Source organism: Talpa occidentalis, unplaced genomic scaffold, assembly GCF_014898055.3.
Source record: "Talpa occidentalis isolate TD23 unplaced genomic scaffold, MPIMG_talOcc4v2.1 talOcc4.12, whole genome shotgun sequence".
NCBI lineage: Eukaryota > Metazoa > Chordata > Mammalia > Eulipotyphla > Talpidae > Talpa > Talpa occidentalis.
Window position 1 is genome coordinate 33,411,705 of NW_023601212.1, and position 13,898 is coordinate 33,425,602.

The 13,898-nt window shown below is 37.6% G+C and overlaps 1 protein-coding gene across 1 annotated transcript in view; it reads left to right on the forward strand.

Annotated features, from left to right (window-relative positions):
* CWF19L2 (CWF19 like cell cycle control factor 2) overlaps positions 1 to 12,397 on the forward strand; it is a 100,899-nt gene extending 88,502 nt beyond the window's left edge. The window contains exons 12-14 of the mRNA XM_037507909.2: positions 3,337 to 3,417; positions 9,149 to 9,250; positions 11,136 to 12,397. Of these exons, the coding sequence (XP_037363806.1) occupies positions 3,337 to 3,417; positions 9,149 to 9,250; positions 11,136 to 11,279 (327 nt within the window). The 3' untranslated portion in view covers positions 11,280 to 12,397. The remainder of the gene's footprint in view (positions 1 to 3,336; positions 3,418 to 9,148; positions 9,251 to 11,135) is intronic.
* Positions 12,398 to 13,898: the final 1,501 nt, after the last annotated feature.

The following is a 13,898-nucleotide window of genomic DNA, read 5'->3' on the forward strand; positions in this document are numbered from 1 at the left end:
TAATGAAATTAAGGTTTTACCCTGAAATATTTTTAAGTCAAAATTATAATCATAACTCTTGAAAACTTGTCATTGAAATTCACTGGAGCCAAAAATAGTTACATGCAAGCAGTATAAATTTTGGTTGGTGGAGTAAATTATTGCTGTAGATTTTCGTATTCAATAACACATCATGATATTTATAAAAGGAAACTAATATATAACTATGACATGTATTTTAGTACATCTAATAAATGACTAGAGTTCTTACCCTAAATTGTTATTATATTCAAACACTCTTTACTAACTAGAGTGTGCTTGATATAATGATATAATTTGTAGACTAATATAAATGTATTAATGTAGCATCATATGTGATTTACTAGTGCAATGAAAAAGAAAGGTAATGTTTTGTGGTGTAGGAAGCTTGTGAAGTGGTATAGGAAGACTTGCACATGCAATATTTAAACAGAATGGGGATGATAAAAATCTAAAATGGGCGGTAAATCTCAATAAAAAGGATTATAAGAGCTGTTAAGGTTTATGAGGTGGTAAAAACATCTACCTTCTCTCTGGTAATTTTTTAAACAATCAAATGATTTGGGTTCAAGAATTATGCTATTAAAGTATAGGTAGATAAGTTAATTCTCAGACCCATGCCAGTCTTATGTTAAGCAAAATCTCTCAACTGAGATTATTCTCTTTTCATTGATTTTGTGTGTGTGTGTGTATGTGTGTGTGTGTGTGCTTCCTTAGTGAAGTCTTAGGTGATTGTGACTAGAGGTCATTGGGAGGGCACACTGTACAACAGACAGTCTTAATGTATTTCAAATCATCTCTGAGCAGAGTGGTGTATTGTTTTTTGTTCCTATGCTAAATATTTTACATGATAATTTAAAGATGAATTTATTTGCTTTGGCTTCAATTTTATATGAATTGCTAACTTAAAGTGTTAACACACGTAATCCATACTTTTATATGGCAGTATATCTAATATATTTTAATGTGCTTATTTGACTGTTTATTTCATCTTTAAAGTACCTTATTACCGTAAAAGAACTTGTATAGCAAAAGAAATGGAGAGAAATGGAGGCATCATGTTATCTAACTTTAAGTTATACTATAAAGCAGTGGTGATTACAGCAATATGATATTGGCATAAAAAGAGACACATGGATCAATGGAACCAAATTGAAAGCTCAGAAATAAATCCATGTACATATCAATACTTAATTTATGATAAAGTAGCCCTGACCATACAATGGGGAAAACTGGAAGGCCACGTATACAAGAATGAATTTGGCCACTATTAAGTCCAGGCACAAAAACAGATTCCAAATGGACTAAGATTTATATATGACTTGCAACAATAAAATATATAGAAGAAAATGTTGGCGATATGTTTTATGATATCAATGATAAAGATATTTTTGGAGAGTCAACAGCTATGGCAAGGGAAATAAGCAAAAATAATCAGTGGGATTATCATATACTAATGAACATTTTGCACAGCAAAGGAAAATGTAAGTAGATTAAAAAGACATCTTACAAAATGGGAGAAAATATTTACACATTTCACAACTGACAAGGGGTTAATATCCAAGATATTCTAAAAATGTATTTGATTTAATAATAAATAAATGAAACAATCTGATTAATAAATGGGCAGCAGATCTGAACAGACAGTGCACCAAAGAGGATACCAGAAGGCTAATAGACAACATGGGAAAATGCTTATCGTGACTTTTAATAAAGGGAACGCAAGTTAAAACCACAATGAAATATCATCTCACATCCATGAGAATGGCACAAGTTAAAAAGACCCCCAATAAGAAGTGCTGGAGGGGATGTGATGAAAGAGGAGCCATATTACACTGTTAGTGAAATGTAAAGTAGATCAACAGTTATTTTGGAAAGTGATCCAGATTTACCTTAAAAAATAAAAATGGAGGGCCTCCCCTGGTGGCTCAGCGGTTAAGCGCTGGGCTGCAAGGCTGCCTGCAGCCTCTGCAGCACCGGTTCGTTCCCCGGCCGCTGGCGAGGGTCCCACCAAAAAAAATAAATAAAATAAAAAAAATAAATAAAAATGGAAATAATATGATTCAGCAGTCCTACTCCTGGGTGTTTCTCCAAAGAATGCGAAACCATCAATTCAAAAACCAAATGCTCTGCAATGTTTATTACAGTATTATTTATAGTAGCTAAAACGTGGAAGTAACCTAACCGTGCACTTATAGAAGATTGGACCAAGAAGATGTGGTCTGTCCACACTATATAATACTCTTCATCCATAAAGAGAGACAAAATGCTGCCATTTAAGCAAAATGGCAGGAATTCAAGGAAATCATGGCAGTAAAGTAAATCAGAAAGACAAAGGCAAATATTGGATATTTACATAGCAGATGATTTGACAAACTAAAATACTTATGGAAATGTATGGTCATTAATAAACAAAGTGAGGTTTCTGCAGTTAAGAGGGTGGTGGGGGGCCTCCCCAGTGGTGCAGCGGTTGAGCGCTGCCCGTGGCCTCTGCGGCACCGGTTCGATTCCCGGCTGCTCCCCTGCCACCGGAGGAGGGTCCCACAAGGTGCGCAGACCTCTCCTGCCGCCCGCTGCTCCCCTCAGCAGTGTACTTCGGTCCTTCTGCCTGCTCTGCTCCCCGCTCTGGCTCTGGTGAATTCTCTCACCCTCCCGCGCTTCTGACTGTACCCAGTGCATGTATAAACAAAACAAACAAACAAACAAATAAATAAATAAAAACATGCCTCTATTAAAAAAAAAAAAAAGAGGGTGGTGGGGGAGGGATACATTCAAAGGGAATATAAAGAGTGGTGGGGAAAAGTTGCTTTATTAATAATGATACTGTACAAAAATGAGATTGTTTTGTACATATCATCCTGAATTTTTTTTCAATTAAATATTTTGTTGCTGTGAGTGCTAGTCATTGCTTAGTGTAAAGAGTCCTGTAATTCCAATTCTGTGTATTTTTTTCTCTCCTGTAGTTTTCCTTCATTGCTACATGGCCAGAAATAGTCCAAGTAGTTGGTTGCAAGAAAGCATATAAATGATTTTATATGCGTATATTTCTGTGAACTGTTTTATTCATAAATTATATTCAGTATTTGATCTTTTAAAGGGTTGTTTTGTAATGTTTCAGGCTAACGTCAGTACAAAGTTAAGAATGAGTAACATAATACTATCCTGGCTAAAGATAGAACTTCAAAAAAAATCAAGAAATTTCAAGAAGTTAAAATCATAACACATTCAAAATAATGACCAACCATGGATAATTTACTCTGTTTATTTTTTTAACTGTTTCTTTATATTTGCTGATATATTTTTATGGCTATTTCTTAGAAAGCCATAATGGAATCTGATGAAGAGTGGTCCATGAACAAGAAATTAATTGATCTCTCGTCAAAAGACATCAGAAAGTCAGTAAGTATCATTTCATTTTCTTTCTTTTTTTTTTTTAAAGATTTATTTATTTATACAAGAACCAGGGTACAGGCCAGATGCGAGAGGGTGAGAGGATTAACCAGAGACAGAGCGGGGAACAGAACAGGTAGACAGATCAAATACACTGCTGAGGGGAGCAGCGGGCGAGTCTGCTGCACCATGTGGGACCCTTGCAGGCCGGCCGGGATCGAACCAGCATTGAAGAGGCTGCAGACAGCTTCACAGCGCTGCGCTCAACTGCCTGCACCACCAGGGGAGGCCTTCATTTAATTTTCTAATCTAAGAAATTATCCTAGTGTGCAGGATCTTTTAGTTCTACATCTTACTTGAGAAAGCAAGTGACATTTGAGTGACCAAAGGTGAAGTGACTAATTTTGCAATTAAAGAAGAAATTTTTTTGTATCCTACCTTATTTGCTTAGATGCAAATGTTTATTTGTTCACATGCTTATTTGAATGTTTGTTTCTGACCTTCTGGTCCTCTGTCAGTGTTACCCAGACTCTAATTGGTTACCAGATTCTGCCATTAGGCTCTGCTCCTCTGCCTTGGGGGGAAGTGGAGAGAGTGACCTTCTTGATACTGAAATTGTAATGAGAGAAACATTTTCCTAGAGGCTTGAATTTGAATTTGGAGCTCTTTCTTTTTTTAAAAAAGATTAATTTTTTTATGCATATGAGAACTGGGGTGTAAGCCAGAGGTGCTGTGGGGGGTGGAGGGGGGGTGAGAGGATTCACCAGAGAGAGTGGGGAGCAGAACATACAGATCTACTGAAATACACTGTTGAGGGGAGCAGTGGGGGAGGCAGGAGCGGTCTGCTGTGCCATGTGGGTTGCTCCCTGCTCAGCAAGGGATCAAACTCATGCTGCAGTGGCTGGTGATAGCTTGATAGTGCTCTGTTTAACCCCTGTACCACCACAGAGGCCCTGGAGCCCTTTCTTACTTCTGCAAAGTTTCTCTGTTCCTTGAAAGAGTAGTGGAGGTTGATTATGATTTCATTATTCTTTGGGGGATTTTTCTAACCATGTTTTATAGTTAATCTTAAGTTGCAGCTCAACTTTTAGACACAAGTTAAGCATAAGCTACATACTTTGGTTCTGATTTCTCTCTTATCTAGAAATATAAATTAAGTGGAATGGAGATATAATAGAGCTGAGATTCCTTAGTTTTTCCATTCTAAAAGTAACTTTATAGGGCCTCCCTGGTGGCACAAGGGGTTAAGACACAACCCTTGAAGCTGTCGCATCCACTGCAGCACGAGTTCACTCCCTGGCCAGCTAGGGAGCAACCCACATGGTGCAGACCTCTCTTGTCTTGCCCACTGCTCCCCTCAGCAGTGTATTTCAGTCAGTCTGCCTGTTCTGTTCTCTACTCTGTCTCTGGTGAATCCTCTCACCTGCCCGCCACCTCTGACCTGCACCCCAGTTCTTGTATGCATAAATAAATTTAAAAAAAATTAAAAAATAAAAGTAACTTTAGAATGTATGTGTAAATATATTCTGCAAATGTTCACTGAGTTCCGTGTGTTGATCAGTCCCTGTTCTAGATGCTTTCTGTACATAGTTGAACAGAATAGAGAAGCTCTCTGACTCTATAGAGCTTACATTCTAATGTAGGGTTGGGAACTCAGTCCTTGTGATAAAACCCAGCCAGCTGCCTGTGTAAATGAAGTTTCAGTGGAACACAGTCACACCCTTTTATTTAAATATTTTCTTTGACTGCTTTCATGCCGCAGGGGAGATTTGAGAGTTGCAGATAGGGTCTTTGTGATCCTCTAAGCCCTAAATACTTACTTAAATTAAAACTTTTATAAGTTGAGTTTGTTGACTCCTGATCTGATAGATGTCACTAGAATATTTCCTTCCTTTTCCTTCTTTTGGAAAGTCAGACTTGTGATACATGTGATAAGATTTCTTATTGGGGCCTCCCCTGGTGGCGCAGCAGTTGAGCGCTTGGTTGTGAGGCTGCCCACTGCCTCTGCAGCGCCAGTTCGATCCCCGGCCACCAGCGAGGTCCCACAAAAGAAGAAAAAATATTTCTTATTACATTTATTGTATCCCAGTCAAAAGATTCAAATTTCATTGCATTATTGAAGGTACTTTTACTCAAAGGTAAAACATTCTCTACAATTCTGTTTCCTTGCTGGTGAGTTGGGCCAAATAACATATTAAACCCACACCCCCACCTCCAATTTTCTCTTCTCCTTGATGAGCTTATAGAAAAAGTATCTAATATTAATATATTTTAATCCCTGAGTTTTTGCTTCTAATACAATAATTTCCAATGCCATTAAACATTCTTTTAGAACATGATTTTAATGGACACCAAAAATATTTGAAAGTAGAAATTTTAAAAGAGTGCATTTACTATCCTGTATATTTAGTCTTTTTTTCTGGTAAAGCATCTAGTGCCTGTTGTGGATTTTTTTTTTCAAATTCTGGGTAAGTACCTGAATTAAGTACCTATGATGGGGGTTAATATTTTAATTTAACTAATATGGAAAATAAGAAAGAAATGGGAATCTTGATTGTACATTCAGCTTTGAAGTATTTCAAACCTAACAACAATCACCTGAGGCATCACAGAGTGTTTCTGGGACTAGTTGAGAGACACTGTAGATGGGAGTGGGCCGAAGGACCTCGGGAGGGCTGTGTCACCTTCAGGGTTCAGTGATTTTATGGGTAGAATTTTGGTGAGAACCTGAGTATAAGAATAATTCAGAGAAGGTCACTTTTTAGGTTAACAAGCTTTCCAGTGGCTTTAAAATGATAGAAGTGTTTCTGAGCACAAAGTGAACAACTTTGAGTTATTCAACTTTTTTTTGTTTGTTTTTTGACTGAAAGTCATTATGCTTCTTTAAAATCTCTGTGTCCTTGGTAGTTTCATAAAGTATTTCCTTTGTTGAGGGTAAGCTGATTTTATTTTTCACAGCAGATTCATAACTTTTATTAGAAATTCATATATTTACAATTCTTCATGATTTTTTATTTGTGGGTTTTTTTTTCCCCCTTGGTGTGTTGAGTATAAGTTTCTTTTATAAGATGCACATGGTGTTTAGTTCCTCTGGGTCTTTTGATTTCTTTGTAATGTTGTATAAAGTTCCTAGAAATAGACAAAGGCAACAGATCTGAATGTTTGTTGCTGCTAATTTGCATGGCATTAAATGAATGTAAGAAAAGTAGCTGTGGGCCTCCCCTGGTGGCGCTGTGGGTTGAGCGCTGCGCTGTGAGGCTGACTGCAGCCTCTGCAGCGCGGGTTCGATTCCCTGCCAGCCAGGGAGAAACCCTATGGCATGGCAGATCTCTCCTGCCTCACCCACTGCTCCCCTCAGCAGTGTCCTCGGTCCGTCTACCTGTTGTATTCCCCTCTCTCTTTGGTGAATTCTCTCACAGTCCCGTGCCTCTGACCTGTACCCCCATTCTTGTATAAATAAATAAATCTTTAAAAAAAGAAAAGTAGCCATTTTTTCACATTATTTCATTGAGGTTTCATGATCTTTGAAGTTTTGTGAATTCTTCCTGAACTTTTAAATATAGTGCTTTTAAGTTTAAATTTTGTGATAACTGTAGCACCTGAGAAGCATCCAACAACACATTTAGGGACCAATTTTTAAAACTAAGCAAACTTCATTGCAACAAAATTTAGGTGTACTAAAGGCTTTCAGACTCAGGGACAGTTACAGGATGTTTGGAGAGACATCTGGAATATCAAGGCAAAAGGGAAAAGAAAGTGCTAAATGCACATACACTTTGATACTAGAGTCATTGCAGTTCCGACTGACTGACCACTCCTCTCAAAAGACTGCAGGTTTTACCGTTTGCATCCAGAGAACAAGGAAGCTTGACGTAGCAATTGCTTCTTGTGTCAAGTCGTGGTATATTCATTGTGCCATCTTGGCAGTTGTGCCAAGATGTTTTGGCACAATTGTGTTGGCAGTTGTGTTTTGGCACAATTGTGTTGGCAAATTGACATTTTGGCAGTTATGCCAAAAACAAGATTGTTAACTCTTGTTCAACATAGATTGTTTCCTAAAGCTTCTGTAACAAATCACCACAAACTAAGTGGTTAAAACCAAACAGACTTCTTATATTACTGAAGGTCACAAGTACAAAATGGGTTTAACTGGGCCAAAATCAAAAGGTTGGCCAGCTTTCATTCCTTCTAGAAGTTCTAGAGGAGAATCCATCCTCTCGCCTTTTCTACAAAAAGCACCTGTGTCCCAAGACGTGTGACCTCTTCCTTCATCTTGAAAGCCAATAGTGTAGGATCTTCCAAATCTTTCTCTGACTTTGAACCTTCTCTCTCTTATCTGTTTGATTACATTGGGCCCAGTTGGATAACGCAGGGCATTCTCCCCATTTCAAGTTCCATTACTTAATTGCACCTACAAGTCCCTTTTGCTATGTAGAGTAACATTTTCATGGCAAATAAGGAATTAGTGTATTGACATATTTAGGGGACCATTTTTCTGCCCCATGCTATATGAAACAGATAGAAGGTGGCTCAGGCACTGTCATCACAAATTGCTTTCTCAAGTTTTCTTCCCCTTGAAGGTGCTGTCCTTTAGTGGATGTAGTTCTTTGTTTTAGCCATTCAAATTTATTGTCACACATGATGTTCTATTTCAGGAAACAGAAATACTCTTGTGGAACCTGTGTGTCCTTTTTTTCTTTGACCACCTGGTTTTCACAAAACACCATTGTATGGGAAACAGAAAAGAAAATTCCATTTGAATGATCTTCTCTGTTCCCTGCACTGGGCTGTGCACTTTATATACATCTTCCTATTTGATCCTCACAGCAAACCTCTGAGCTCTTCATATTTGCTATGAGACTCAGATGCATTAAATAACTTGCCTAATGTTAACGTTATAAGAATCAAACCTGTGATTAGAGTCTTCTCTGTCTTTTTATTTTTCCTAATTATCTAGTCATACATGTCTACCATATTAATATATAAAAATTTAAAAAAATAAAGTCACAAAACAGTAATTCATTTCTCTTCATTTTTTTATTATGTACTGTTTTGTAAATGATTTTTTTAATGTATGCTTTTCCTATAACATGAATAACTTTATAAGCCCTGATTTTAATATGAGGACATATGATTTATGTAATTGATAAAGCAAGATTTTATGCCCTTTTCTAGTCAAGGTAGAATTCAAAGTATTTTGTATTTGTGTGTGGGGGAGGGGAGAGGGTAAGATGATACTAATCCTGTAGATATTTTGAAATAAAGTCAAAAAAATTATGGTCGTTCAGGTTTAGTTTATCTTTGAAAAATAAATAATAATAAAGTTGCAGGTATATTTCAACAAAATTTGAAGTTTCTGCATTGTAAGGAAAATATAGGAAAGCATATCCTTATTGTCTATGTAGTGAGAGGAAAAGCATTCTACTGTCTATATTTTTTTAAAAAGTATCACTTTTCTCCAAAGACAGGAAAGTAATTGATTTTGATTATAATTGCTCAATATTATAAAGTGCTATTGGGCTCAAAAACTACCAAATGAAATGTTTTACTTAGAATGTTAGGTCATTGCTGAATGACCTAAATTGCTTAATCTCTGGAATTGGAAATTCTTTGTGTACTAGTTTATCTCATCTATCTTATCTAGGTAAGCTTAATTACTGTCATGTCAAGGAGCAGGGAGAAGGATTAAGCATAGCTTTCTGATTTCTTGTATTTATGTGTGATTTACCTGTTTATCTAGGTACCCAGAGGCTTACCTTACTTCTCAGTGAATTTTGGTCTCCAAGGAGGATTCGCCCATGTCATTGAAGATCAACATAAATTCCCTCATTACTTTGGAAAGGTATGTTCACAAATTTAATGCACTTCCAAAGTTGAGCAGTTTTTTTTTTTTTTTTTTTTTTTTTTAAAGATTTATTTATTTATTTATACAAGCACTGGGTGCAGTCAGAAGCGCGGGAGGGTGAGAAGATTCACCAGAGCCAGAGCAGGGAACAGAACAGCCAGACTGACGAAATACACTGCTGAGGGAAGCAGCGGGCGTGGCAGGAGAGGTTTGCGCGCCATGTGGGACCCTTGCCGGTAGCCAGGGATCGAACTGGCGCTGCAGAGGCTGTGGGCAGCTTCGCAGCCCAACACTCAACCTCTGCGCCACCAGGGGAGGCCCTAAAGTTAAGAAGTTTTGTAATACTTTTCTTTTGAAGGGAAATCAAAAGTTTGGACACATTACATTGTTAAGTTGGTGAGTATTGCTCCACCCAGCTTTTAGAGGGAGAACTTTAAATCTATTCATGAAAGTATTGCAGATTATAACAGAGTCAGAAATGTTATTTTGGAACTAACCATTTATTGATGGTGTCAACAGTGACTTAAGTGTTTTCCTGTATTGTCAGCCAGCTTGTGAGGGCTTGCAATGGATCAGGTGTTGTTGGGAGCTCCCATTCAATGCTTACAGTGACTGTCCTGAGGATAACATTGCTTTACTTTTAGAGATGAAGAAAGTGAGCTACGTAGAACTTAACAGAACTTGTTCATGTTCAAGTGCTATGTGTTGTAAGTGAGAAAACCAGAAGTCCATATGTTCTTGATCGAACTAGAGAACAAATGATTTTATTTCTTCAGGTAGACCTAAACAATTGTAGTCTAAGAAGAATATATGACTCATTTTACACAAAATGTAATCAGTTTCTGAGCAGATACTAGAGTCTAGGTCTTTCCATTACCAGCAGGTCCTTTCCATTAGTACAGGTTGCCTTTCATGGTCCTTACATTTAAGGCCTACTGAGTATCTGGAAAGTATTTGTTAGTGTCAGGAACTGGAATGAAATGAATATTGCAACCAAAGCAGTCAAAAAAGTCTGGGTAATAAAGATCTAGAGGTAAACTTTTCATCTGCTGCAGCTTAGGTCTTTCAGTCTTTATTCCATCTAAGTTAGAAGTGCCTTGATGAGTTCTGCCTGGGGTACCCAGCAGGTTTGGATTCACAACTTTCTATGCTGTTGTCCTTAAAGGGTTATTAACCTGAGATGCCCAACTCACATGCATCTTTGAACTGTTGACATATCTTACAGTTGCTGGAGATATTGTCTGAATATTTTTTTCTGAAATTAACTAGAAAGAAATTTATTTCCATTGCTCTGTTATTCTATAAAGTTTTATAACTGAAGACTCTTAATTTCAAATTTTTTTTTTAAAAAACTTGATTTTAGTGAACACAAGGTAAGTAATGTAGCCACTGTTTTTACTTTTGTAAATTTAATTGGGACATTGACTCCCTCAAATATTTTGCACGTTAAGTTTCATAAGATGTGCTTTTATGAACATTGATATTTTATAAAGAAATTATTAGGTTCTCTTATATAAGTGAAGCTTTCTTAAAGTATGTTGCTTACTTGGCCAATGCTAAGAAACTCTCACACTAAATATAAATTTGCCCCATTTATCTTGACACCTTCTGTGAACTGCTCTCTGTGCTTGCTGCTTTATGTCCCTTTCTCAATGAAAGAGTTTCCCTTTTCCTGCAACTTTTTTATCCAACAAATGCAACTGAAAATGATTATTTTAAATTTGGAATTAATATATGTTAATATAGTAATTTGAATTCAGTGTATTTGAACATCCTCACAGAAAACTATTTAGTATTATATTTAGTAGTAAAATAAACAGACATATTTCCATTTCTGTTTTCAGTATTTACACATATAGGTGTTTGTATTTTTCTTTAAAAGGAAATCATTGGTGGGATGCTGGATATAGAGCCAAGACTTTGGAGGAAAGGGATCCGAGAAAGCTTCGAGGATCAGAGGAAGAAGGCACTGCAGTTTGCTCAGTGGTGGAAACCATTTGACTTCACCAGAAGTAAAAACTGTTGAGTCAGACAATTCAATTTTTATTTCCTTTCCAAAGTCCTGTCAATTTTATTTCCATTGCACCAAAGTAGCCACTGCCCTATGGCAGAGGGAGAGTGCTGGTCTCTGTCCAAGGCAGCTGTGCTTCATTCCAGCTCCTGAGGATGCCTTGCAATAGCTGTGGGGTAAGGTGGGCTGCAGTGGGTACCTGCTCACGTTCCTGTTCTGTACCTTTATCTTGGCATGGTGAACTACTCCTCTGATATATGGAAAGACTTTTCTGAAGGAACTAGAAATATAACAGATCATTTGTTCAGAGAGAAGTGGGTTCAAAGTTAAGTTGATTGACTGGCTACTTGTATGTTGTTTAAATTAAGATTAGGCCTATTTGGTGATAATTAGTTTCTTTCCATAACATTTTTTAGAAGAACCCTTCACTTTTTACCAGTCATCTTGTGTACCACTGATCTTTTTATTAAGGAAAAAATTGTCCCAAATGTAATAAAGAATTACATGAAGTGTAACATGTTCATGATTTGCATTTATTTCTGGATTTTTAAATAGTGTTTTTGAATTTTGGTAATTTAAAAAGTGCCTCAACTCAAGTTTTGTCATTTGTGATCTGTATGAGAGTTAATAGTTTTACACAAATCATTTCAAGGTTGTATTGGTTATTACAAAATCTTTGGTAATCAGAGCATTCAGAATGTCAGGAGTATATTTCTTGTCCTCCGATTAATCTAAGGTTCTTCAATTTTCTTTGTTCTTACTTGGTGTCAAGAGAAAAACCACATATGTACTTACATGATATGGCTGTGGTCTGAGAGAAAGGTATTTTTGGTACCTCTTTTTCCAAAAAGGTGATGGTTTTTTTGGGAGCTGAACCTTGACATTTTGTGATTAAATGTTGAACACCTAGAATCATACTCTAGAGAACTCATAATGTTATGTAGTTATTTTTATTTTTTTAAAGATTTATTTATTTATTTATATAAGCACTGGGTACAGTCAGAAGCGTGGGAAGGTGAGAGAATTCACCTGAGCCAGAGCAGGGAACAGAACAGACAGACCAACAAAGTACACTGCTGAGAAGAGCAGCGGGCGTGGCAGGAGAGGTCTGCGCACCATGTGTGACCCTCGCCAGCTACCAGGATTCAAACCGGCACTGCAGAGGCTGTGGGCAGCTTCGCAGCCCAGAGCTCAACCACTGTGCCACATGGGAGGCCCTTTGTAGTTATTTTTAATATTAATATCACATTTCTTTAGTTTGTTATAAAAGCAGATTCTTTTGTTCCATCAATAGTTTTCAAATTTCTCTTATAAGTTGAAATGTAATGGTTCAGTTTCTCAGTATTTGCAAATGGCATTTGAGCATATTTATCAAATCTATACTTAATAGTTTTTTTTATTAGTATTTTCAAATTCTTTTGGTTCTCCTGCAAAGTCTTAAAGCAATCTCTTGTTTATTCAGTCAGTGAGTTAACAAATGTTTGCTTGCAGGGGATTTTGTTACATGCTGGTAGTGCAGAAATAAAAAATTTCCCTATTTTAGATTATTTTGCAGTTTAGTAGAGAAAGAGACATGTACATAAATAATCACAGCACAGTATATTTTCTAAAGTGAGACATGTGCCTAGTATATTTGGCTATACCACTACTACACTACTACTATACCACTACTACACTTCTGTTTTCATTTTGTCTGATGACCTTGTTTCCTGTTCTGCTGAGAAAACAGAACCAAGTAGAAAGGGCATTCCACCACAGCTCTCAGTGTGCCTTCACAATTACCCAGGCGCTCTACTTCTCTTGTCAGCTGGAGATGAATTACTCTTATCTGAGGCCAATCTGCTCACTTTGGTACTGGAATCCATTCTTTCTTACCTACTCAGCAGCCCCTGTTTCCTCTGTACTGCTAGATTTCCCCCCTCTATGAGATTATGCCTGGTAGCACACAAAACCTTATATCAGCAACAAACTGGGACATCATGTCCACCCTCCAGCCATTTCTTTTCATCAGTTGACAGCAAAGCTCATTAAAAACAAAACATTTTTCGGGCTTCCCCTGGTGGCGCAGTGGTTGAGCGCTGGGCTGTGAAGCTGCCCACAGCCTCTGTAGCACCAGTTCGATTCCCAGCTGCCAGCGAGGGTCCCACATGGCGCGACAGACCTCTCCTGCCGCATCCGCTGCTCCCCTCAGCAGTGTACTTCATCAGTCTGCCTGTTCTGTTCCCCGCTCTGGCTCTGGTGAATTCTCTTACCCTTCCACGCTTCTGACTATACCCAGTGCTTGTATAAATATATAAATAAATCTTTAAAAAAACCCACATTTTTCTGTTCCTGTTCCTCCTGTTCTCACTATAGTTAAACTTCACCCACACCATTCTACTAAACTGCTTGTGTCTAGCTCCTCAGAGAACCTACACATTGGCAAGTCAAGTGATATACCTATCACTTTTTTTTTTTAAAGATTTATTTATTTATGCATACAAGAACTGGGGTACATGTCCGGGCCAGCCGGGCAGATCAACGGGGTACCCGGGGGAGGAAGCAGGGGCTTGGTATGGGACAGGGGTACGCGAGGAGTGGAGACAAAGCCAGGATCATCGCCAGTCTCATTTATTCAGGAATGTGTACAATGTT